Source organism: Diabrotica virgifera, chromosome 5 (assembly GCF_917563875.1).
Source record: "Diabrotica virgifera virgifera chromosome 5, PGI_DIABVI_V3a".
NCBI classification, from domain to species: Eukaryota; Metazoa; Arthropoda; class Insecta; order Coleoptera; family Chrysomelidae; genus Diabrotica; species Diabrotica virgifera.
The window spans coordinates 19,167,853-19,195,442 of NC_065447.1; the positions used below are offsets into that span (position 1 = coordinate 19,167,853).

Sequence of the window (27,590 nt, forward strand, 5' to 3'; positions counted from 1 at the left end):
AAACGGATTAAACTTGTGATATTTTGATATTTTGAAAATTGATCAAATTATTTTAATTTTGAATTGAACTGATTTAGAATTGAAAAAATACAACAAAACATAGAGAAAAAAAACAATATATTAGGTGAATATTGATAGAAATTTTGATGGTAATCAAATTATATAAATAAAAGTATTACATACTATGTATTTTGGCAGATCAAATAGGTAGGTTTATACCCATGATACAACAATTATTACGTACCTGTTGCTTTTAAAAACTATTTAAAAGTCACTACAATATTATAAAATTTTTTGTTTCTGTCCTCACAACAATAAAACTAATATATTATACATTTGTTTACCTTTACCTTTACCTCCAAACCACAGCTGCCATATCGGATAATTTTTGACATGTCATTTGAACATCCAATCAGAACAAAGTTATAATGCGCATGCGCCGGGCTGATAGGTTTTAACATATAAAAAAATCACCCTCTATCGCCGGTAAAGAAGTATAACTTCAAAAAGGAACAAAAATAAAAAAGAATAGAAAAAAAAGAAGTAAAAAAAAAGTGTTTCGCACAAATTAAAATATATATTAAAAAACGCTGTGTCTAGGTACACGCTAACGTGTACGCAAATAAAAAAGTTAGGTACACGCGAATTAAACTTCATCAAGCCAATGACGTCATTATTTAGCGTGCACAGTGTCTGTATACTTTGGTACACGCTATTTTGATACGTTTAGTGTTTGATAGAAAAATATTTGTTTTAAGTGAAGGGAAGCAGAACTATTCAGATGTTTCAAACTTAATTGTAATAAATCAATGTATATACAGTAGGGAAAATGAAAGAATACCCATGAACGAACATATAAAACACGCTGTATTTTCCTGTCACCGTGTCATACAAAAAATTGGCCAGCGCAAGTACATGTAATAATTATTATTACATGTACTTGCGCTGGGCAATTTTCTATGTGACACGGTGACAGGAAAATACAGCCTGTTTTATATGTTCGTTCATGGGTACTCTTTCATTGTTTCGACTGTATAAAAGTGTATAGTTGACATCACATTATGTACAAAATATTGTTAATATAATTTTTATACGTAAGTTAATTATTATAATCAACTATTCTAAATGGGAAATAAGCCACAATTTAACTAAAAAAATGATTTTATTAACGTTTCGACGTCCAAATCGGATGTCGTTGTCAAAATAAAAAAATTAGTCAGATTAAATAACTTATTAGAAGAAATTTTTTACTAAGCCACAAAATTTTTGTTTAATTTATTAATATTTTGTATTTTGAAAACGACATCGGATTTGGCCGTCAAAATGTTAATAAAACCATTTTGTTAGTTAAATTGTGGCTTATTTCCCATTTAGAATGGTTGATTACAAAAATGCCACAAGGAAATAGCTTCAGAACAAGTTAATTATTAATGTGAAAGTTTTAGGTCTTCCTTTTATTTTAATTTTGGACGGTACTACTATTTTACTTACAACTAAAAAAATACCTATATATTAATTTATAGTCTCTTATCTTTTTCATACTGTTTTAAAATGTTGTTAAACTCATTAAAATATCTAAATAATTGTTCACACTCCATAATTAATTTAAAAACAAACACTAAACAAATAAAAAACAAGAAATCTCTTTACTAATCAATATTAAAGTGTAAACACAATTCAACAAATTCTAACACTCTGACTCTCTGGTACTCGCGGTATCTTACCACATAATACACGCGGCTCAAGTTGGGTGTATGCAAAAAACCAGTAACAGTGCACACTAAATAATAGTGACGTCACTGACTTGATGACGTTTCGCGTGTACCTAACTTTTTTATTTGCGTACACGTTAGCGTGTACCTAGAAACAGCGATTAAAAAAACAGTAAAATAATTAAAAAAAAAACAAAATAAAAAAAAAACTACACAATGTACCAATGTATCTATAAAAATAAAATTGTAGAATGTACTTATGTTATAAGAAATTTATGACTATGAATCTGCAATCAATCAGAAACAAGTCTAACTAATTGGCTCTGCCAAAGCCATTTTTCAAAAAAAAATGTCCTTATTTAAAACTTAATAGGCAATAACAGAAACGTTCAGATAAATTAATCAAAAGAAGAGTGTAGAATCTTCTTCATTAATTTGCCCGCTGTGTCTAGGTACACCTAAAGACCGCGTCCCACCATCAAATAATTTGATCAAACTGGTTTGAGCAAACTGAAAGTGACAGTTAAGTGACGTCACATATAATAATGAAAAATTTTAATTTTAAATAAAATACAAACAAGTTAGGCAACTCAATACAAAAAATTTGATCAAACTAGACTGATAGTGAGAGCACAGATTTTTAGAATTTCAAAAAAACTGCAATTGTGACGTCACTTTGACGTACTTCCTCAAGTACGTCAAGTTTGCTCAAACTGTTTGATCAAATTATTTGATGGTGAGACGCGGCCTTAACGTGTACGCAAATAAAAAAGTTAGGTACACGCGAATTAAACTTCATCAAGCCAGTGACGTCATTATTTAGCGTGCGCAGTGACTTTTTGAACTTGTTACGATTTTCATAGAAAATTGGTTATAACTTTGTAAATACCCTGTATAACATAATAAACCTTTATATTTTTGTGATATGGAAGTTAAGAAGATTTCGAACATAAAATAAAATATAGGGTGTTCCATTTAAAAAACATAAGTTTGGTCTGCCACTATATTATCGAACGCCCTGTAACATTCTAACTAATTTTAGTCATTTTGTAATATGAAGCTCAAAGTTTACTAAAAGTTTTGTTAGGAACTTTTATTGCTATCTATTACTATAGCGGATCTACTGAGCTTTATCACACTAATTAATCGCCCCGTATATTTTATCTTATTACTTATGTTACCCTTAATTACGAATTTTTGTCTCTTATCTTTTTCATACTGTTTTAGAATGTTGTTAAACTCATTAAAGGAACTAAATAATTGTCCACACTCCATAGTTAATTTAAAAAAAAAACTAAACAAGTAAAAATAATGAAATTCTTTACAAATCAAATCAATATTAAAGTGTAAACATAACGCGATTAGACAAATTCTAACCACACTCTGACACTCGCGATTGGCTCCGTGTGTCTCCCCTCTACTTACAGTCACATGACACGCTGTCAGATTTTGTAAGGACGTTTTAACATTGAGTCTTATGGGATTATTTTGTTAAACTTGAATATTTTATTTTGTAGTGATAATAACCGAATACAATTGTTAGAATTCATCAGTTATTAATTTATACTGTAATTTATAGTGCAACAAAAATATTTTCTTTTTCGTTAATAAAGATTTATTGACATAAACTGCGATAGTGAGGTTATGTATACAAAATCAAACTGATAATCAATATTGGAAAGTGAAGAATTTATATCAGATTAAGTGCGTTTTTATTTTCTGTTTATATTAATACATAGTATCACTAGCGTGACACGGCATTTTTTTTAAATATCTCATTTAAACATACACAAAGCGTCCTTATAAAATTTCAAAAAACCGCCACCATGAGCAGGTCGGTCGATTATGCTTTGACACTTTGTTAACGCTCGGAGCGAATACTTAATATGTACCACAGCATACACGCGGCTCAAATTGGCGTGTACCAAAAACCCAGTTATAGTACACGCTAAATAATGACGTCACTGACTTGATGACGTTTAAGCGTGTACCTTACTTTTTTATTTGCGTACACGTTAGCGTGTACCTAGACACAGCGTAATTCGCCAGGTTTCATTCGTTCCTGACAACTCTAAATATTTTTAGATGAGGAAAGCTTGCAGGACAGATGAATGTGGTGAAACAGATAAGTTATACAATATTAAATAGTTTTAAAAACGCTGTGTCTAGGTACACGCTAACGTGTACGCAAATAAAAAAGTTAGGTACACGCGAATTAAACTTCATCAAGCCAGTGACGTCATTATTTAGCGTGCGCAGTGACTGTATATTTTGGTACACGCTATTTTGATATGTTTAGTATTTGTTTGATAGAAAAATATTTATTATTATGGGAAGGGGAAGGGAAGCAGAACTATTCGGATGTTTCAAGTTTCAAACTTAATTGTAGTAAAGCAAATGTGTATACCTTGTATAAAAGTATATATTCAGGTTACCAAAATAAATGTTTAGTTGACATGACATGTACAAAATACTGCTAAAATATTTTTTATAAGTAAGTTAATTATATGCCTTTGGATCGAAAAAATCCGAAAGGTTGTGGGTTCGAATCTCACCAGGGTCAGAAATTTTTAATTTATTATAAATTAATAAATGAATATAGTTTCTGTCCTTGTGGGATCGGTACTCACCGGAGGGACCGCAGACGTTCGGATACAATTAGCGTCTCTTTGCAAAGACAATGACGTCGACTTTGCAAAGTAACAAGACACTTACTCAAACACACACTACACATTACTCCCCTGACTTAGTGATAAGTTATACAATTACGTGGCTAAAGGTTCTAGTTCTAAACCAAGGCCAAAATCAGAGAGAGAAAAAAAAGTTAATTATATCACCACTTTATAAACCACTGCTGTTGTGTTTATTTCTATTTATACAGGGAGTTGAACTTGTTACGATTTTCATAGAAAATTGGTTATAACTTTGTAAATACCCTGTATAACATAATAAACCTTTATATTTTGTGATGGGGACGTTAAGAAGATTTCGAACATAAAATAAAATATAGGGTGTTCGATTTAAAAACGTAAGTTTGGTCTGCCACTATGTTATCGAACGCCCTGTAACATTCTGACTAATTTTGTAATATGAACAGGGCCGGATTAAGGCACGGGCCAACTGGGCCGCGGCCCAGGGCGGCAAAATTTTGGGGCGGCGGATTTGAGAAAAAAAAAGTGTAATTATTTTTGATTGATTATAAAGCTTTATTATCGATTATCAAGACCAGTGAACCTGAGCATTAAATATTAAAAAACTATTTTATTGTTTATTATTTATTTATAACGCGACACTCTGCGCGGTGTAATGTGTCGCAGTACACTACGCTACGCCACTCTATCCAAGTGAGTCGAAGGGGCGAGGCGGCAGTCTGTATCGTACGCTACGCACGGGAAATTTAGTTGTGGGATCGTAGTAGTTGCTAGCATTGGCTGATGGCAGGCGTCTTGTCGCCTTGCCGCTTCCCTCCCCCCACCAACTCCATCACCGCCACGCGCCATTGTCATTCGGTTGTCTGGTCTCAACTCCACGTACTGCAGTCTGTCTAACTGTTTAGGTTTAACGTTTTTGTAATTTGTTTTGAGCGGAGTAACATTTTGAAATTGTAACTTGTGAGGTAAGAAATATTTATTTGTTTATAGTAATGGTAATGTAAGTTAATATAGACCGCGCTGTAGCGGTCGCAATTTTTGACCGATTTTCTTCAAATTCGGCACACGCACACACTTTCCTTTTTGCAATATCTCGGCTAAGTTATTTAGCCAAAAGAATCCCATAACATTTACCCCCTTTTTGGGGGGGTTTTACCCCAAAATTTTGGTTTTTGGGGCCCGTATGGGAAAAATTCTTCTTTATGTTTTAAATTCGTGTAGAGCATATTTTTCTGAAAATGTTAAGGCAAATTTCGATTTTCTAGCTAATTCCGTTCTCTATAAGGAAAAATGTAATTCGGCATGTTGCCATACGTATAGGTTTCACAATGAGTTGAATAAGTAATGGAAGGAAATTCGCTTCCCTCATTTTTTCGCTTCATTTTTCCTGTCGTATCGTACTACAGTTTTGAATTATACAGATATTCTTTTTTTTACAGTCAGACCTTTACTTCCGATGTCATTGATGCTATAACAAGCAGCTGTACCAATGGATGGACGCAAACGGCTCAGTGGGTGGCAATACAAAAAAGTAGCCGAAGAGAAGAAAAAAAAATTGACAGAAGTTGTAAATAAAACTGCGAAGCTTGATACATTTTTTACAAGAAGTAACCTACCAGTGCCACCAGAACCAGTGCTTTTAGAAAGCATGGCATATTATATGAAGCTCAAAGTTTGCTACAATTTTTGTTACTAACTTTACTACTGAGCTTTACAACACTAATCAATCGCCCTGTATATTTTATCTTAACACTTCTGCTAGCCACGAATTTTTGTCTCTTATCTTTTTCATACTGTTTTAAAATGTTGTTAAATTAATTAAAAGAACTATATAATTGTCCACATTCCATAATTAATTTAAAAACAAACACTAAACAGATAAAAAATAAGAAATATCTTTACTAATTAACACTAATTTACCAATCTCTTTACCACTCTGACACTCGCGGTATTCTCAAGTTAGCGTGTATGCAAAAAAACCAGTAACAGTGCACGCTAAATAGTGACGTCACTGACTTGATGACGTTTCGCGTGTACCTAACTTTTTTATTTGCGTACACGTTAGCGTGTACCTAGACACAGCGTTTTAAAAAACTGTTTTAGGTTTTAGGTAAAATAGTACAAAAACTATAAATAATTTTGTGTAACTTTTACGTACCTTTGAACAGTAGACAGTACTGAATAAGATAGATGCAAACCATAAACAGAAAGAGTCGATACACCGAAGAAAGAAAAAAGAAGAGAATATTATAGATTATGTAGAAAATCAAATTCAACTTGTTTTGGTTAATTTAGAGAGCAAATCACATTTTTATTTTAATATATTTAAATAGCAAGAGAAAGATGGTGCGAAAACTTAAATATCATGAACAGAAATTATTGAAGAAAGTAGATTTTATTTCCTGGGAAGTTGACAATAATCTACACGAAGTAAAAGTTTTAAAAAGATACCACATTCAAAAACGAGAAGACTATACAAAGTAAGTGTGATACAAAGAAATATATTGAATATTCAGCTATTGCTAGAAATATGCTCTGAACAAACCGTCAATAGTTAGGATTCTTCTAGGTTTTGTTAAGTTTTGTTGTTAGGTACCTTTGTTTTTCCTCCCTGGTAATAATTATCCCCCCTTACCGCTGGTCTACTTAGTATGTGCTTAATCACCCTGATCAACCCCTAGCTGTGAAAAGCTCCCATTCCCTATCATTGATTGTTTGATTAGGTTCGTAGTAGTCTTTATGCAGGTGCGGCCCGTGATATACGCGAACTACGCGGCCGCGGGTGGCGCCGCGAGGAGAGGGGCGCTGTGCACGTGCGCCATGCACTGACTAATACACCGCTACCCGCTACACACGCCCCACCCCTTACGCGAGTGACATGGAACCGTCCGCATGACTCATATGTCTATTTCTGTTCGCAGTTACGGTCACCGTTAGCGCCGCTTCGCAAGTACCCTCGCCGTGACAGCTGTCTGTCTTACTATTTTATATAATTACATTGATGTGCGTTGTACTGTAGTAAGTTGTAAAATTAATGCCGTGCGTTATGGCTGAACATGTGAGAAGGATCAACTCAAAAGAAACACACGTTCATTATTTGAGCAAAAATATCCAGAGCGAGTTCATTCTGTTCTTGTCAGCCAAGATCCAAGATAAAATCTTGCAAGACCTACAGCAAGCCACACATTATTCGATAATATTAGACTGCACTCCTGACGTTAGCCATACTGAGCAAATGACGTTTGTGATAAGACTTGTGAAGATTACTGAAAATGAAGATGTGGTAATTAAAGAACATTTTTTAGGTTTCATTCCTATTAAAGATTCATCAGGTGAAGGTCTCACAGAAGCATTATTGAAAGAACTAAAGGAACGAGGAATTCCTTTAAAAAACATGAGGGGTCAGGGCTATGATAATGGTTCGGCAATGAAGGGAAAGCATGTTGGAGTTCAGAAGAGGATCCTTGATCTAAATCCTAGAGCATTTTATGTTTCATGTGGAAACCACTCCCTGAACTTGGTAATTAACGATGCAGCTCTGTCTTGCAATAGTGCAGTAGACTGTTTCAGCACCATACAAGAAATATATAACTTTTTTTCAAGTTCTACTCAAAGATGGAGTATTTTGCTGAAAAAGTTTCGAGTCTAACAGTCAAACCACTCTGCAACACTAGGTGGGAAAGTAGAATTGAGGCATTATTACCCTTGAGGTACCATATTGAAGAAGTTTATGATGCATTATATGAAGCTTCTCAAGACAAGAACCTTGATGCATTTGGTAGAAATACTGCCGTAGGACTAGTAAGAAAACTGCAAAGCTTCAAGTTTCTGTGTTGTATTGCAACTTGGCATGAGATCCTGTATAAAACAAACATGGTTAGTAAACTGATGCAAAAGGTCACAAATGATCTTCAAAGTTCAATAGATCTTCTTAATCAGAGTGTAAAATCATTTTTGGAAACTATGAGATCTGAAGAAGGACTAAACAGCGTCATTACTGATGCAAAGGAACTTGCAGAAAAAATTGATGTTGCAGGTGACTTTGAACAAGAAAAAACAGTTAGACCAAGAAGAGTTAAAAAACAATTTTCTTACGAGAGTGAAGATGAAGCTGCAAGTTCTGGTAAAGATTTGTTTAAAGTAAATTTCTTCTTTGTTGTGCTTGATAGAGCAATATCCTCGTTAAAGGAGAGATTTGAACTGATGGAAAACCATAGTGAAGGTTTTAAATTTCTCTATGATATTGCTAGCTTAGGAAAAGCATGGAGTGAATCAGAGTTGAAGAAAGCCTGCAAACACCTTGAAACAATTTTGAGCGGTGGTGATGGAGATGACAAACCAAAAGAATATGACATTAACGGAGATGAGCTGTTTGATGAGCTTCAAATCTTTGGACCACCAATGCTGCCCCCTAGAAGTCGCCCAGCTGGAGCGTTGTCTTTTATAACCAAACGTGGTTATGTGGATACTTTTCCAAATATTTTTGTAGCATTGAGAATCTTGTTAACGCTGCCAGTATCCGTGGCCAGTGGCGAAAGAAGTTTTTCCAAATTAAAACTGATTAAAACTTACCTACGATCAAATTTGAGCCAAGAACACTTAAGTGGTCTAGCAACCTTGGCGATTGAAAATGATGCCCTAAATGAAATGGAAACGGACATTCTACTGCAAGAGTTTTCAAAATTAAAAGCCAGACGAATTCCTTTTTAACTGCAACATTGAGTATCTTAATTGTAATTATTAGGCTATTATTTTTTAATTTGAATTGTCTGTAATACAACCTGACGTTTAACAATGACTTGTACACACAATATTGATTGTAGACGATTTTGTGTTTTCCATCATACATCACATAACTTAATAATGTAATGTATCGTAATTGTAGTCTACAATGTGTATTTGTAAATGAACACTGGTAAATAAACATAAACTCTGGTTTGTCAGCTATTTTTTTCTCCTAATTTGTTCCCCTTTGTTTACTATTTAGGTACAAGGTATGTGACATTTACCGTTCTATGGTGTAGTGTATGACGGTTTATCGGGGGGGGGGCGCCAAAACTACTGTTTGCTTACACTATAAAATTAGCTAGGGCCGGCCCTGTCTTTATGTATAGGAGGTTTAGTTAGGCATTCATTTTAAGAAATATGGCTGGGGCTAAATGGACAAAACTCTCAAAGGCCATAAAAGAGGGAAAGAAATCTTGTATGGTCGAAGCGAAGATCGATGGGATATGCGCATTTTATCAATGAAATTCGAAATAAGAAATTCCAGAAGCCACTATAGATAAAATGTTTTAACGACCTATTAATCATTCAGAATTACTCGACGGATATTGGTACAGTAGAGTCTCGGTTATCCGCCCTTTGGTTATTCACCATTCCGTTTTATCCGCTGTTCTGTTTTATCTGCCGCACCATTTAAGCAAAACTTTTTTTCAAATTTATATACCTTTGAAAATATTAAAGAATAAGTAACAATTTTTTAAGATGAGATAAAATACGCCGAGCAACAAGAAGCCAGAGCTGTCGATATTATGATGCTACAAGATGGCGAGTATTGGCAGCAACAACACGAGATACATCGGCAAGACAGATAAAAATCGCTAGTTTTTTTCGTTCATCCTAAATCAATCTATCTACAATGTCCAATGTCAGTCAAAATTAAACTGATTCTCTTCTTCTTCTTGTGCCACTCCTATCAGAGACTGGAAATCATCAAGGCCTAAATTTGTGTTTCATTTAACGCTCCCTATTATCCACCATTTTTGCTTATCCACCCTTCGGTCGGCCCGTTTATGGCGGATAACCGAGACTCTACTGTACAGTTAAAATAATTAAGACGATACCGAACAATAATGATTTAATGAGTGAAATTTAAAGTTTTTTTTACTATAATGACAAAAAAAGCAAGCCCATTAGCAGAACCCAATTAAAAATTATTTTGCACATCATATTTTTGAAACATTATTTGGTTGAAAAATCTCATTTTTGTTGGCAAAAAAATATATTAATTTGTTTGGACTAAATTACAGTTGTGTTTATCTTAAAAAGGATATGTTACTATCAACATTCACGCAGTGTTGCCAAACTGAATTTTGTTATTGTGAGTGGAAAGTTTCCCAGCGATCTCCGAGGGCACAATACAAACATTACTCTAGTCTTACTAAATGTAAGTAAATCATTTCTTTTTTAGATATAACAAATTATCAAGAAATATTCGAGAAGTAGCCAGAAAAATAAAAGAAATAGATCCCAAACATCCCTATAGGACAGAAAGTAGTGCGCAGCTGTTAGAAAAATTGTAAGGACAAAGATTGAGTAATAATTTTTTTGTAATGGTATAATTTTTATAGGTATCTGATGGGACTCATTCCTACCAGGTGGGATTTAAGTTTGGCAGAAAAAGTTACAGCTTCTTGCTTTTGCAGACGCAGATTGGCCGTAGTAATGGTAAGAAGTAAGTATATTTTTCATATCAATAATATAGTTATTATAAAGGTGCTTCTAAATCAGCAATATGTGGGTGTAACACTGTAGTTGGCAATATTGCTAACAATAATGATCAGACTATATAGGTGAATGTTTTTGGTATGCTGTATAACCAGTAATAGCCACACATTTTTGGTATCACTTTTATTGTTTTACAATGGTTGCTGGACGATCACTTGCTGAACGAAAATACGTTCAATATTTACTTTGTTTTGGTGATTATTTGTTGTTTTGTCAATGACTAATGACCAATGAGAGAAGTATAGATTTAAAATAAAAATAATAAAATAAAAAATAATTTTATTTCAAGAAAAAATCAGTTTACATGCAAAAACTTAGATGCTAAGTACACGATGAACATATTGTTTGTGTGTGTACTTATTCTATTTATTATAATCAATAAAATTAATCTAATGGAGGTAACTGATTATTAAGAAAACAAGAGAAAATTCACTTAACCTAATAAAGATTTACAAAAGACTATGTCTATGTTCTATAAAGTTTTACATTATTACTAGAATATGTTATTTATTTTTATATTTTTTATCCAGCTAGAAAGTGATTTCTTTATCTTAATAAATTTTTTATTTTTAAATTCTTGAGGTAAAGAGTTAAATATTTTTGGAGCTGTGAAGAGTAAGCTTTTTTGAACAGCCGTGTAATATATTGGTGTAGTAGTCGTTAAAATATTATTAGTAGTAAATCTAGTTAGAAATTGGTGGTTTGAGCTGGGTTTTGGTAACTTATTATTACAATAGAGTCTGACAATGGTTTTAATATAAAGTTGAAAAATCTGCATTACATTTGCTTCTATAAACAAATCTTCTGAAGAAAAACATTTCTTTTTAAATAAAATGATTTTTAAAATTGTTTTTTGTGTTATTATTAAGGGGGATAGAACGTTAGAATAACCTGCACCCCAGGTACATATTCCATATGTTAGGATAGATTCGACTAGGGCTTTATATATATTTATGATAGTATCCTTTGTTAAACATTTTCTTAAAATGTAAAATTTGTACATAATTTTTCTTAATTTACCACAAATATATTCAATGTGAGGTTCCCACTTCATGTGTTTGTCAAAAAATACTCCTAAGTATTTAATTTTATCAACAACTTTAATAGTTTGACAATCACATTTTTTGTGATCCTTACATGTGTATTTATGTACTTTAAGAGCTAAAATTTTTTTGATATCTGTAGTATTTTCCCTTGGGATTAGCTGGAGCAAATAATAGTTTCTTCCTATTTACTACATTTATTTAAATCAAACTCTTTACATTTACATCTTTCATATACAAAATATAATTCATAACTTCTATCTTCTTGACATGGACATGACAATTGACATTTGACCTAAAGTAGCCTGTATGACACAGAATGTAACTAGGAGGTTTTTAGCGATTCACTCAACACCCTCCCTCGCTAAAAATCTCTAAGACCTAAATTCAATTTTAAATTTGAGAATGATATATATGGTAAACCTTTAGTTAGAATATCGGCTTCCTGACATTTTGTATCAACATACTTCAAGTCTATCTCATTTTTCTTAAACTGTTCATTTACAAAATGATATTTTAAATCGATGTGCTTAACCCTACGATTGTTCTCTGGATTTTTAATAAGAGCAATGCATCCCTGATCATCTTCTAAGTAAGTTATTTTATTAAAATGAATTCCAAAATCCATCATCAATTTCTTTAACCAAATGCCCTCACTCACAGCACTACATAAAGAAACTAGCTCGGCTTCAGTTGTAGATAGTGTTACACAGTTTTGCTTTTTAGTAACCCAATGTATAGTATTCCCAAATAGCTTGAACAAATACCCAGTAATAGATTTCCGGTCATTTACATCATTTCCCCAATCAGCATCCACAAAGCAAATTAGACTTTCATCGTGTTGCCGTTTAAATTCTAATCCCACATGTTGTGTTTTCTTTAAATATCTCAATACCCTTTTTAAATATACCCAAACTTCATCTGTTGCTTTATCTTGATATCTACTAAAGAAATTTAATGCATAACAAATATCAGGACGAGATCCTAACATTAAATACATAATAGAACCTATAAGCTGTCTAATTGGCTTGGTTGTTAAGGTATCATTATTAGATAAGACGATTTTTAATTTTGGGTCAATTGGTAAATTACAACCCTTACATTCTATCATGTTGAACTTATTAAGAATTTTATCAATGTATTTTGACTGATTTATTTTTAAAATTCCAATATCTCTTTTATATTCTATTTCAATTCCCAAAAAATTTTTAAGCTTCCCCTTGTCCTTTATTTCAAATTTATTCATTAGTTTGCTCACAACTTCATTAATTTTTGTTAAGTCTGATCCTACTATCATTATGTCATCAACATTATATCAGTAAATATATTTTAGTATTTTGGTCAGTTAATACATACAAACAATGATCATTCATAGATCTATTAAACCCTAATTCAATCAAATAATTATTTATTTCATTATTCCAACACTTAGACGATTGTTTTAAACCATATAAAGATTTCTGTAACTTTAAAACTTGATTATTCTTAGTAAAAAATCCATCAGGTGGATAAATGTAAATATCCTCATTTAATTTTGCATTTAAAAATGCTGTCTTAACATCTAACTGTCTGAAATGATAACCATATTGATTTCCGATACTTAATAATGCCCTGATAGTTGTTAACCTCGCCACTGGTGAATATATCTCATTATAGTCTAAATTTTCTTGTGCAAAGCCCCTGACTACTAACCTAGCTTTATATTTATCCTCCTCTTTCTCTTCATTCATCTTGTAATTAAATACCCACTTGGTATCTAATATTTTGTCATTTGGCCTATCCATTACTAACCAAGTTTTATTTTTTTCTATGGAATCGAGTTCCCTTTTTATAGCCAGTTCCCATTGTATTTTATCTGTCCTATTTCTTAGATCATTAAAGTTCTCAGGAACATCATCAATAAATCTCATTGCATCAAATGCCATATAAAGCTCATAATCGTCATATTTTGGATGAGGTTTCACCTGGTGTCTGCTTTCTCGGTTATTCTCAGTTTCACTATACCTTTTATGCATGTTCTCATTCTCCTCAAAACTTTCAACTTTGTTATTTACTGAATTCTCAGATTCATTTAATTCATCTTCCAACATTTCTCCCTCGACTTCAACTTCTGTTTTACTTTTACCATAAACAAAACAATTTTCCTTAAAAATGACATCCCTAGATACAATAACCTTTTTCTTTTCAATATCCCATAATCTATATCCTGTTGGAGCATATCCTATCATTATACATTTATTTGCTTTCGAGTCAAACTTACCTCTTTCTTCTTTTCTTACATGACTGTATGCCAAACTTCCAAATACTCTAAGATTACTTACATTAACTTTCTTGTTGTCCCAAATTTCAGCAGGTGTTTTATTTTCATTTAATGTATTAGCTGTACATCTATTTATTACATAATTTGAATACCATATTGCTTCTCCCCATAATTGTTTTGGTACCCCTGATTCTGAAATAATTGCTCTAGCCCGTTCTACCAATGTTCTATTTTTCCTTTCAGCTTTGCCATTTTGTTGTGGCGTATATGGTGTAGTATAGTCTAAAACAACTCCATTATCTACACAAAATTTCCGTAATTCTCCCGATACATATTCACCTCCATTGTCGCACCTCAATTTTAAAATTCCAAAGCCAAATTTTGCTTTATATTATAGAATTCTACAAATTTTTGGAAAACTTCATTCTTTTGTTTTATCATATATACTGCAGTAAAATTTGAAAAATCATCAATGAACGTAACAAAATACTTACTACCGTCATGACAAATTGGAGAGATAGGGCCACACACGTCACTACATATTATTTCTAATAACCTCGTACTTTTAGTTCTAGTACCAAATGGCCTTTTTGATATTTTCCCTTCTACACAAGGTTCACAAAACTCAATATTTGATATTCGAACATTTTCTATGCCATTTACTATTTTGTTTTTTATTAAACTTTTAAGATCTGAAAAATTTATATGTGCAAATCGCTTATGCCATTGTAAAAATTCATTATTTTCAGTAACCACATTTTGACATTCATGTTTATCAATCTCAAATGTAATTTCATATAAGTTATTTCTATTTCCTATTCCCAGAATTCCTTTATCATTTACAAATTTAACTATACCATCTACAAAAATTACTTTCATTCCAGACATTTCCAATCTTTTTACACTTAATAGATTTTTTCTTAAATTAGGAACATATAATACATTTTTAATTACACATTTAATTCTGTTATTTTTAACATGACTTATTACATTTATATTTCCTACCCCAGTAGCTAATAAAAAGTTATCATTCTTTGCAATTGCTATTTTAATGGGTTCTTTTAGCATAAGTATATCTGAAAAAACTTCTTTATTATTTACAAGATGGTCAGTACAGCCAGAATCAATAAAAAAGGTGACAGAATTAAAATTAGTATGTTCTAACTCAGTGTCATACATGCTTTTGGTCAAAAAGGATACCTTACTTACTTCCCCACACACTTCATCTACTTGTTCTTCTAATGGTCGCTGTTCTGTAAAATTACTACTTCCTGCTCTATATTTACTTCTGTGATTGTACCCTCTAGAATTATTATAACCTCTTCTGTAGCTTCCTCTGTGATTGTACCCTCTAGAATTATTTTGATTTCTTTGCATACCTTGATAGTTTTGTGTCATGGCAGGTTGATGGTTTCTTCTATAATTTTGGTCGTCATAATTTGATTGAGTTCTGGTATTTTCATTCTGTGTATTTGTACAGAACTTCTTAATGTGTCCGGGGAATCCACATTTGTAACAAATTACATTCATAGTACTAAACGCTGCCTGATTTTCAACTGGTTCATAACTCTTACTTCCTAGCTGTCTTTTTTCTTCTTCGCCCTGTAATTTCTGCTTCACATTTTCATATGTTAAGTGGGCATCTGCTAGATTTTCAATAACTGTGATAACTGTTTCATAAGACTTCGGGAGTGCCATTAGTAGATTACATATTAAGTCTTTTTCTGCAATCTCCACTCCGGATGATTTTAGTTGTCTTAAAATATCTTCAAATTGGGTTAAAAACTGTTGCAGAGATTCGCCTTCTTTTAATTTTATGGTAAGTAATTTCCTTTTTAGATATAATTGCCCATGCAGCCCTTTCTTTTCAAACTTTTGTTTTAAAACATTCCACATACCATACGCCGTCTTCTGTTCTCGCAATACTTCTAAATGTACATCAGAAACACACTGAACTATTATAGACTTTGCTTTGTTATCATTGCTTTTGTGTGATTTCTTCTGAGTTTCTGTCAGGGTGTTATCTTCTGCATCTATACATTTTTCAATATAATCAGTCACTCCAGCTTCTGCTAATATCATCTCCATTCGGAACTTCCAATTAAGATAATTATCGTTTGATAATAGTTCAATATTATATGATTTACTATTCATTGTCACGTTTCTGGATGGATAACCTCAAAACTTTTTTATTCCTTCTTTTATTTTTGTCATCAGCGTCTTGGGCACATAACCTTTTGATATCTGTAGTATTTTCCCTTGGGATTAGCTGGAGCAAATAATAGTTTCTTCCTATTTACTACATTTATTTAAATCAAACTCTTTACATTTACATCTTTCATATACAAAATATAATTCATAACCAGTGTTCCCAGATGACTTTTTTGAGGATCAGGAGGTGTCGCCACGAACGATCAGGAGATATCAGGAGACTCGCTCGCCTCAAAAATTGGTAGAATTCTGTAGTTTCAGTCTTTACGTTTATAGATAGGCAACTAGATGTCGCCACGAAAAATCAGTAGAATCAGTTGGTGGAGTATTTTTACGTTTATAGGTAGGCATGCAACTCTATAAAATCTGTAAGGGACGGCTGTGGCAACGCTAGATGGCGGCTAAAGCATAAAAATAAAAAAAAATGAAATAGGATAAAATTCTGAAAAATTCAAACTCCATACAAAAAACCGTTCTTGAATCGTTACGCGCATGCGCAATGACGAATAATGCTGCGCAGTAACACATTTTTCGTTACTGCGCATCCTCGTAATCATTCAAGAACGGTTTTGTATCGAGTTGGAACAAAACCAGATGATTTTCAGAATTTCATCACTTCATCAGGAGGTTTAAGGACGCCATCAGTAGATCAGTAGGCGAGGGTCGCCATCAGTAGGTCTCCTGAAATTTCAGGAGGTCTGAGAACACTGTTCATAACTTCTATCTTCTTGACATGGACATGACAATTGACATTTGACCTAAAGTAGCCTGTATGACACAGAATGTAACTAGGAGGTTTTTAGCGATTCACTCAACAAATTTCTGGTGACGTGGCTTCATTCATTGTGAAGCACATAAAGTGGGACTTCTCGATATTCATTGAAAGCAGACTGACATCAAACCAACTTTTAATTTTTGCCATGATTTCCTCTGCTATGGTAAGAGTTTTTTCCCAAGTGCTCTCACAAACAACAATGGCTGTGTCATCTGCATAGCATATAATATTAGCCTCTTTGAGAACTGAAAATAAAAAGTCCATGTATAACACAAAAAGCACTGGATCCAAAACCGTCCCCTGTGGCACACCGTACGTTACTGGAGCTGATTCACTTAAAGTTTCATTTATTTTGACCCTCTGGGAGCGATTTTCCAAATAAGATTTGAACAAATTATAAGGAAGACCTCTTATTCCCTTTTTCTTAAGTCGCTCCAGCAATATACGGTGTGACATAGTGTCGAAGGCCTTGGCCAGATCAATAAAAATGACCATACATTTCTTTTTATTGTTGAAACTATTAATAATTTGATCTGAAAGTTTAATTAAGGCATCTTCTGTGCCATAGTTTTCTTTAAAGCCATATTGGTTTGATGATAATAAACTATGCTTCTCCAGGTAATTACATAATCTTAACTTAATGCATTTTTCTATGATTTTACTTATGTTGTTTGTGAGGGCAATTGGACGATAATTGCTAACTATATCTTTTGGACCACGTTTGTGAATAGGGACAATTATTGTTTCTTTCAGTGCGTCCGGAAAGATGCCTTGCTCAAAGATAAGATTTACTAAGTATAATAAAGGTTTAATGAGAAATTTACTGTAGTACTTAATTATATTATTTGAGATACCATTACCTATGTTTGAATCACTGTTTTTTAATGTGTTTATAATTTTTTCCATTTCACTACTCGAAAAAGGTTTTAAAAACAGGCTATTATTTATTATATTTCCTTGCTCTATTAAAGAATTTACAATGTGATCTGGTGGTTTTTTTTATTTTTGAGGCTAACGTCTCTCCCACATAACTAAAGTAGCTATTGAATTTTTCTGCTATTTTCCTGTCATCCTCAATCAAACTCCCATCCTTACTTACTATATTAGAAATACTAGGTCTATTGCAGTTTTCATTTGTGGCATATTTTATAGTTTTCCAGATTTCCTTAGCATTCTTACAGTTTTTATCAAATAGATTTTTAAAATAGTTTTCTTTTGCCCTACCTAAAGTTTTGCTTAAAATATTTCTATATACTATATATTCTTTTTTGAAATTTTCATTAAATGGGTTTTTAGCACAAAGTTTATTTAGATTGTCTCGTTGCCGAATAGAGTTCAACAGCCCCTGCGTAACCCAGGGTTGTTTCACTCTATTTTTGCATTTAATATATTTTACCTGTATTGCTATATTAATAAACTGTGTAATTATCCTTATTAAACTATTGGTGGCAAGATTCGGATCCTGCTCCCTCATAACATCATCCCAACTCTCAGTTTGAAATAATGTTAGCAATCTATTTTTATCTAACACTTTACCATATCTTCCTTTTTTGTTATTATTATTAAATTCATTATTTAGAGTTATATTCAAGAGTATGGGATAGTGGTCCGAGTGACTACCTCTTAAGACTACAGCATTGCACTTATTTACTGACCGCACAAAAAAGTGATCTAAACAGGATCTCGAGTTACCATCAATTCTTGTAGAACAATTAATTTTACTCTTATACCCTTCCACAGAAAATACATTTAGATACCTACAAATAAGCTCTTTAGACCTGGGATTATTAACTTTTTTGTTGGGGAAATATCTACATTTGTGTCACACAGAAGACCTCAATCTGGCATTTTTTACTATAACGAGTGTGGATTAGTTCAAGGCCACTAATTAGATTAAATTGATCTACATTATGACATCTATAATAACCAGTAATACCCACTGAATACCCATTTTTACTTAAAACTATTCTAAGAAATTTACAATTTTCAATTTCAATCACTTCCAATGATTTTAAGAGTTCACATTTGACATAAAAAATAAAGCCGTCACATTTGTTTATTACACTTTCATTGTAACACAGCTGATATCCTGGTATGTTAAGATTTTGTATTTTGTTTACAACTTTATTTGTCTCTGACAATGCAATAACGTCGAAACTTTTATTAAGATACTGAAGGTATGAGATCAGGTTGTCAAAGTTTTTAGGCAAGCTTCTTATGTTAAGGTGAATTATGTTTAAATCTCGATCACAGTAATCAAAGTAATTTATATTATTTAAATTATCCAGAGTTTCCGTCTCATATATTTGTACTTCATCACAGATAGTGTTTGGTTCCATAAAAGGTTTTAAAGATATCGGTACTTACTTCAGGTACGGGTTACGTAAATGGGGAGTGGATACTTGATTAACCAAATACATTTACTCCATGACTTAAATAATGTGGAAGTCAGGATATGTAAAGATTGAAATTCAAAAAAGGGTTGAACAATTTTGAGATGTCAAGTGATAAAAGATACAAAAAATTCAGAAGCTTGTTATCATAATATACAGTGTGTCCACGGTTGGGGTGCCCAAGAGGAAAAACTTTGTTTGTTATCTTTGTTATCAACAGACTTTGTTATCTAAAGTTTCACACTTTAGTTCACTGGTTTCTTTAGTTCACTAGTTTCACTGTTTAGCCACTGCAATGAGTATGATTTTGTCATCCATTGTTGCCAGATTGTATTGTCAGTTTATGACAATGGCAGATCTAGACATTTTCCTTGGGAGGGGAAATTTGTTTTAGAGGGGAACTTTCAATGAAACACCAATCAAAAGACATAAATACATAAATAATAACTTATATGCGTTAAGTTCCCTTAATTTTTCTAACTACATATACTAAATTAACAATCAAGATGCAGTAGAAATAAACAAACCAAGACACGTTAAATGCTACTAGGAGCGCTTCCGAATAATAATTTACAATAAGTTTACATTGTAAATCCCAAGTGATGATCTAAAAAGTTTATATATTGTAAGTTATGATTCGGGAGTGCTCCTAGCAGCATTTAACATATCTTGGTTTGTTTATTTCTACTGCATGTTGATTGTAAATTTAGTATAGAGTGTTTATTGTGATGAATTTCTCTGTCTGTGGTTTAAGTTTTATGTCAGCTGATACATATTTATGTTTCAACAATTTTTTCTTTAATTTTGGACCTGTGAGAGGGATAAATTCCCCATTTTCATTCCCCATTTTCGCTCCCCATAGATCCATCACTGGTTTATGAACAAATTTATGAGTCATACAGTTGCTAATAATATTGCTGAGATATGTATTGCAGAGCCATCTGCTGCATCGAGTCTTATCATAAATGACTGGGCCATTGTTGCCAGTATTTCTCTTCTTCATGTACCATGTCCTTTCAGAAAACTGGTTACCATTATAGGTATCTTAATTTTATTCACTGCCATCCTAAATAGCATGCTTGTATCAATACTATATTAATCTCTCAAGTTCTTGAACCATGTAGTCCTTCTTCGTCCTGAACTGCGTTTGCCTGCTATTTTCCCTTGCATAATAATTTGTAGAAATCTATATTTATGACCTCTCATTATAAACCGGGATATATTAACAGAACTTCAACCACGACTTTCTAAGTCCTGCCCTTTGCAATACTGGAAGGTTAGAAGAGGTACTGACAATTTATGGAAAAATCCACGGGTTTCCTGTGAGATTTTCCTTTGAAAATTAGATTTTCCATGGGAAAAAAAATGGGGAGTTACGATGAATTTCTGAGTCCTGCCATATCCATAGAATGACAGGATACTATCAATTTTATGAAGAAAATTTTTTGGGCAGGAGGGTTGCAAAAGGACTTAGGGAGTATATAGATATACAAACATGTAATGAAAATAACGAAATTTTCATAATTTTCTGAGTCCTGCCAACTTAATAAATTAAACATCATTATTTGAAAATGATCGAAAAAAATGTTGGCATGACGTCTCCTAATGTTTAACTGCACTTGTCCCTTGGAAAATTTTGACCCTGGTTCCGTGATTTTCTGAGTCATAAAATAAATTTTATTACAAAAAAAATAATGTAAGTAGACATTATTCAAAATGGCAGGATGTTTATTTCCACCTTTTTTACTGTACATAGTTAAAAATGTGGAAAATTCGTGGAAAGTTGCACGATTTTCTGAATCATGCCATTTTGCACATATCTCAAGAATGTTAATATAAAACTATTTACAAAGAGGCAGGATGGTTGTGTAGTTATTTCGTGTATAAAAATAAAATTTTTAGTCTGCAAAATTATTGCAGGTTGTTATACTCATATCACCACGATTTTCTGAGTCATTCCATGTTAAGTATGCTTAAAAAATCACTAATCGAAAACCATTTACAACGTGGCAGGATAACCGCAATAGTTATTTAGGTACCAAGGGTATTATAAGGATAATAACGCTTGAGGTCAATGGTGTATAGACCAAGGGCCTTCGGCCCGAGGTATATACGTTGACCGAAAGCGTTATTATTATTATAATGCCCGTGGTGCCTTCAACGTTTAATGTTCGACTATATTATTCTTTATATGCGAAAAATTGGAATGAATATTGAATTAATTAGTTTTCAAATAAGTACATTTACCAGAAATAGTCGTAACGTAATTGTGGTAACCATAGTTTTATTAGAGTTTTATTTGTCAACTTAACAGTATTTAACTCGTTATTTAAATTTAATAGGCCCTGGGTCCTATTAATTTCAATAACACGCCCTTGGGCGTTATATCGTACTTAACAGACTTCAAAATAATGTCATTATTTGTCAAATAATAGACCAGTCGGACATTAAGATATTTAATACGTAAAAATTAATTTTTATATCTATTTTTTAATCGTTAAAACAATCGTATGGTATTAAATATTATTTTCCTGAGTAATGTCTTGGATTTTTAGACACCTTTCAAATCTAATACCAAACTGTAACATCTTTATTTTAAGCGATTAGATCATATTTGTATCTATATAAGTAAACGTAATTAAAGTAAAAGGAAGAAAATCAATAATTTTACAATTAATTGGTTATAGTAGAGATTGTTCCTATTATACAGGGTGTCCAGAAACTCTTCTAACAAACGAAGCCCGGAGATTCCTCAGATAATTTTAAGAAAATTTAACTCAATTCACCTAGTCCGAAAATGCTTCCTAAGGAAGCTAGAGCTCTTTAAAGATGGCGTATTGTAATTAGTTTATTTAAAATAGCTCCAGAACACTTCTATTTAGAAAAACGAAAACTGGTACACCTATTTATCTTCCAGACATAAATCGATTCCATCAATTGTCAATTTTTAGTACCGGTCATAGGCGTCCGTTTAGGGTAGGGAAACGGATATTTTATAGCATAACTTTTCTAATTTTTAAGCATTTTTGACACTAGATTATTAAACTATGGGGTATTCTTGTACTAAAAGGTACTCTTGTATTAAGTCGGTAGGATACGCCGTGTTGAAAAATCGATTTGAAAAATTTTTCGGTTTTTGAATTTGAAAAAAAAAATTAAAAAAAAAACTATTTAGAAAAACGAAAACTGGTACGTTTATTTATCTTTCAGAGATGAATAGGTTTTATCAATTGTGAATTTCTAGTATCGGTCATAGGCGTCCGTAATCAACGAAATCTCATAACTTGCTTTAATTTTTAAGCATTTTTGAGAGTAGAGTATTAAATTATGAGGTATTCTAGTACTAAAAGTTACTCTTGCTTGAAGTCGGTAAATACACCGTTTTTTTTTCAGATTTTTCTTAAATTCAAAATACGAAAAATTTTAAAATTGATTTTTCTAGAAAACTGTGCATCTTACCGACTTAAAGCAAGAGTACCTTTTAGTACTAGAATACCTCACAATTTAATAATATAGTGTCAAAAATGCTTAAAAGTAAAAGATAAAAAAGCTATGCGATAAAATAAGCATTGCCCTACTTAAAGCGGACTCCTATGACCGGTACTAGAAATTCGCAATTGATGGATTGATGGAATCGATTTATCTCTGGAAGATAAAAAGGCGGACCAGTTTTTGTCTATCGGAATGGAAGCGTCTGGAGATATAAAAAAACTAATTACAAGGCGCCATCTTCAAAGAGCTCTAGCTCCCTTAGGAAACATTTTTGGATTAAATTAATTGTGTTAAAATATCTTAAAATTATCTTAGGAATCTTGCAATTATAGACAGGGTGTTCCATTAAACAAAACATAAGTTTGTGTCACCCTGTCAATACGAGTAGCCCTGTATATTAGAAAATATTTTTAAATTATGATCCTATCTCTGCCCCACGTTTTACCTAAATAACTTTTTTTCGTATCTCTTACGACAAACGAGTAATTGGACTTTAGTCTTAGTGGTCACAGTAATGCCCACCCTGTATACGAAATAACTCTAAAACCATCCTGCCTCTTTGTAAATAGACTTATATTAAGATTCTTGAAACATATGCAAAATGGCATGACTCAGAAAATCGTGGAATTTTTCACGAATTTTCTTACAAATCTAGGACTCCTGCCGTCTTACAAGAACCGTTTAACCTTGCCGAGTACCGAAAAAGTATTGATTGCACTTAAGTATTATAACTTTTTATAGGCAGGACTTAGAAAATCGCGGAATCAGGGTGAAAATTTTCACTAGTAATACCACTAGAGGTCAAATTATTTCCGGAAATTTTTTTGAGATCATGAATATTTTGAAAATTTCCCGAGTCGCAGACGAGGGAAATTTTCTAAAAATATTCATGATCAAAAAAAAAATTTCCGGATATTAATTTGACTTCGCGTGGTATTCGGTAAGAAAATTCCACACCAAATTTGCATTTGAAAATCCAAAGCTGCATGAACAGATTAATAGCGCGCCATAGCTTTGTCAGCAATTATTTAGGCTTTCAAATTCGTAATTTCTACTCATTGTAGTTGCATGGGAATACCATTTCAAGATAGAAAATAGTATATTCTTCAATTTTACATAAGTTTTGAGTAACTACAAGTGATAGAAAATTATTTTTTGGCGTTTTATTTTAAATTATGTAAACAAATAAAAACCAGTCTGTCAAAAATGTTCTGTTATTGTAAACGTCAAAAAATTTCCACTATAATTCGCTGTTGGGTACCCCACGAGCAAAAAATTTCCGATAAAATACCTCCGTTGCCATGGTGATCTGTCAAAATAACGTATTTTGATTGGTTCAAAATTACAGGTGTGGAATTTTCCGCAGAATTTTCCAAGGGACAAGTATACTTAAACAGTAGGAGACATCATGCCAACATTTTTTTTTTGATCATTTTGAAATAAATAAGTTTAATTTATTTAGTTGGCAGGACCCAGAAAATCATGAAAATTTCATCACTTTCCTTACATGTTTGTATACATATATGCTCCGTTAGCCCGTTTGCAACCCTCCTGCCCAAAAAATGTTCTTCATAAAATCTGTAGTATCCTGTCATTCTACGGATATGGCAGCACTCAGAAATTCATCGCAAAACCCTATTTTTATTTTTTGGGAAAATCTAATTTTTACAGGAAAATATCACAGGAAATTTGTGGATATTTCCACAAATTGTAAGTACCTCGTCTACCCTTCCACTATTGCAAAAGGCAGGACTGAGAAAATCGTGGCTGAACTTCTGTATAATATCTGCCGGTCTATTACATGTCCGAAATATTGCAGTCTGTATATTATTGCCTGAAATATTTCCTTTTAGTACCTATTACTTTATTTTTCATTTATTTGTGAACTGTGCCGCAATAATACAGTTAATTACCTCATATTCAATTTACATTAAATGTATTTTGTTCACACTTTACCTGTTTTAGATAAAATGTCAGAAACCATAAAAGGTGCTACAAAATTAATAGAACAAGGTCATGTGAGGGTAGGACCAGAATTGATCAAAGATCCTGCATTTTTAGTTACTAGGACACTTGAAGATTTTGTTACATGGGTGGATAGTTCTAAGATCAAACGACATGTATTGGAATATAATGGACTAGTAAGTATGCTGTTTGATTTTATCAAGAAAGTACCTAAATATTTTTCTTTTTTTTTGCAGCGTGATGATTTTGAGATGTAAGTTTGGAGTACAAGTGTGGAACTGGAAATGTTGATTTTGTAATAAAATAAAAAGCCAGATATATTGTTTTATTTAGTTCTAAGCTTTGTTTTTAAACTAAGAGGAGTAAACTAAAAAGACAGATTCACACCCAAGAAAGTCACTAGAAATATCACCAAATATATCTTCTTTTTTGGTTGATCATATCGGCCTTTGACGGTAATCCATAAATATTATATTATACTAATACATCGCTAAAGAGTTCTAAAAACAGAGAATACAAAAAATCGCAGATATAACTTAATTAACCTATAAAATGCGAATAGTGTCAAAATTTTATAAATGTCATTAGGGCCAAAATTTGATAAAAGTGGAGTAAACTGGTCTGAGGTTGGACCACTTACAAACAAGCTTTAAGGCGCATGAAATTTGAATTACTCTTGGTTTAAAAACACACTAGAGTAACCTTTGTCATGCCTCGTTTTCCCACACAAAAGTAACCAACCACTTTTTTTAATGAAAGATAGCTTTAGATTTAATTCAATCTGAGGCCACCACCATTGGCTGCCCTAGGTTTTTTCTATTCAGAATGAGGGTCTATTGTGGTGTATCCCGTTCGCTTCGGGATCCTAGTAGGACAGCCAGAATTAGACCCTAATTCTGGCTGTCCTACTAGGCAAAATAATAAAATATTACATGCGTACGGACAAGTTAGCGACATCTATCCAGAGACAGAAAATTCTCTATAGATTGGAATGCATGATTCCTTGGTGATGCACATTTTTTTAAGCTAAATCTACTTTCGCTTCCTCACTGGAGATCTTATAATTTTCAACAACTGTGTCAGACCTAATTTTTGCCACTATTTATGTTTTTCGTTTTTTAAGAGTACAAGTAACAGGGCAACGAAGTGAAGTATTGAATTGGGAAAGAGGAATAATATGCAGATAATACAACCATCCTCGTTAGTTCCGAGGTTGAACTGATTCACCTTCTACAAGGGATTGAAGAACCAAGCTTATTAATGGATCTTAAAATAAACGAAAATCATTGAATGATGATGAATTGATCAATGTCGTAGACAAATTTATGTATCTGGATTCTTTAATAACTAACATGATTACTATACTGAAGAAATAAAGCGCCAGTGAGCCATTACAAAAAGCTCTATGGCAAAATTAACAAAAATTTGGAAAAGACATGAAATAATTATATACAAAAATGAGAATGGTAAGAAGTCTAGTTTTCCCAGTTTTCACTATATGCGTCAAAATGCTGGACCCTTATGGAGAAAGATAAAAAGATTATAGGATATGTATTTGAGATGTAGGTACTGCTGGAGACGAATGCTGAGCATATCATGGGTGGCCCAAGGAACAAATGAATCTGAAATAATGAACAAATGAAATGAAATAATGATACTGAACCAGCTAAACATAGATGCTAAGAACAAATAATAGGGTATTCTATACTTTATTTTACGTTGAGAATAGAACATTGCGAAGATAGCCCCATGCATTTCATATGAACGATAGAAGCGCGCCAATACCACGCCGTACTGAGTAAAATGAATCGTATATCGGCAGTCGAGTATCCACCCGTGCCCGAGAGGTTTGTCAACACTGATCTCCATAAGGGTAACGTTCTATTCTTAACATGAAATAAAGTATAGACATGTGCTTCGCAGAAATGGTCTTGAAATACTATCCAGCGAAAGGTAGAAGGCAAAAGAAGTCCAGGTCGATGGCAGAAGATGGAGGAACACAAAAAAATCAGCTAATACCTTCATGATATCAGGTTAACAACTAAGAAGAAAAACCAAAAAGTTTTTTTTCAAAGAAATTTAAAGTTAAAAATCACACTTCTATTTCGTTCCTGTGACTTATTAAAATAAACATTAAAATAGTTATAAAGGACTTTCTACCGTCTGTAATGATGTAATCTTTTTTTTTTCTTCCTTGTTGGCTTTGGATTACTTGATCCATTCAGCCACGATAGATAATAAATTACTGTTTGCTACAATATTCCAAATATAATACATTGCATTACATAATACATTAGGTACATGTGCGCACATATAATACTTATGCACGCACATACATACATACATATGTAGAAGTGGAAACATTTAATTGACCAGTAGGTATACTCCTCATTCATGGCCCTAACCAACTTAAATTAATTTACAAATAATTAAATCGACAAAAAAAACTACATGCTAATACTAAATACTAATACTAAAAATGTAATCTTTCATTCTGCGTTTCAATTTTTTAAAAATACTTATTAGTTTTCTCAGGATTCGAAAAAAATTAATGCATTTAATAAGCATTGGAACGAAA

At 32.5% G+C, this 27,590-nt stretch overlaps 1 protein-coding gene across 1 annotated transcript; it reads left to right on the top strand.

The window, feature by feature from the left end:
• The first annotated feature begins 6,574 nt into the window (after nucleotides 1–6,574).
• LOC114335020 (U3 small nucleolar ribonucleoprotein protein IMP3) lies at nucleotides 6,575–25,328 on the top strand. The gene is made up of 5 exons (XM_028285174.2): nucleotides 6,575–6,843; nucleotides 10,557–10,664; nucleotides 10,717–10,820; nucleotides 25,013–25,188; nucleotides 25,249–25,328. The coding sequence occupies exons 1-5, from the start codon at nucleotides 6,707–6,709 to the stop codon at nucleotides 25,267–25,269; spliced, it is 546 nt and encodes a 181-aa protein (XP_028140975.1). The 5' UTR covers nucleotides 6,575–6,706; the 3' UTR covers nucleotides 25,270–25,328.
• Nucleotides 25,329–27,590: the final 2,262 nt, after the last annotated feature.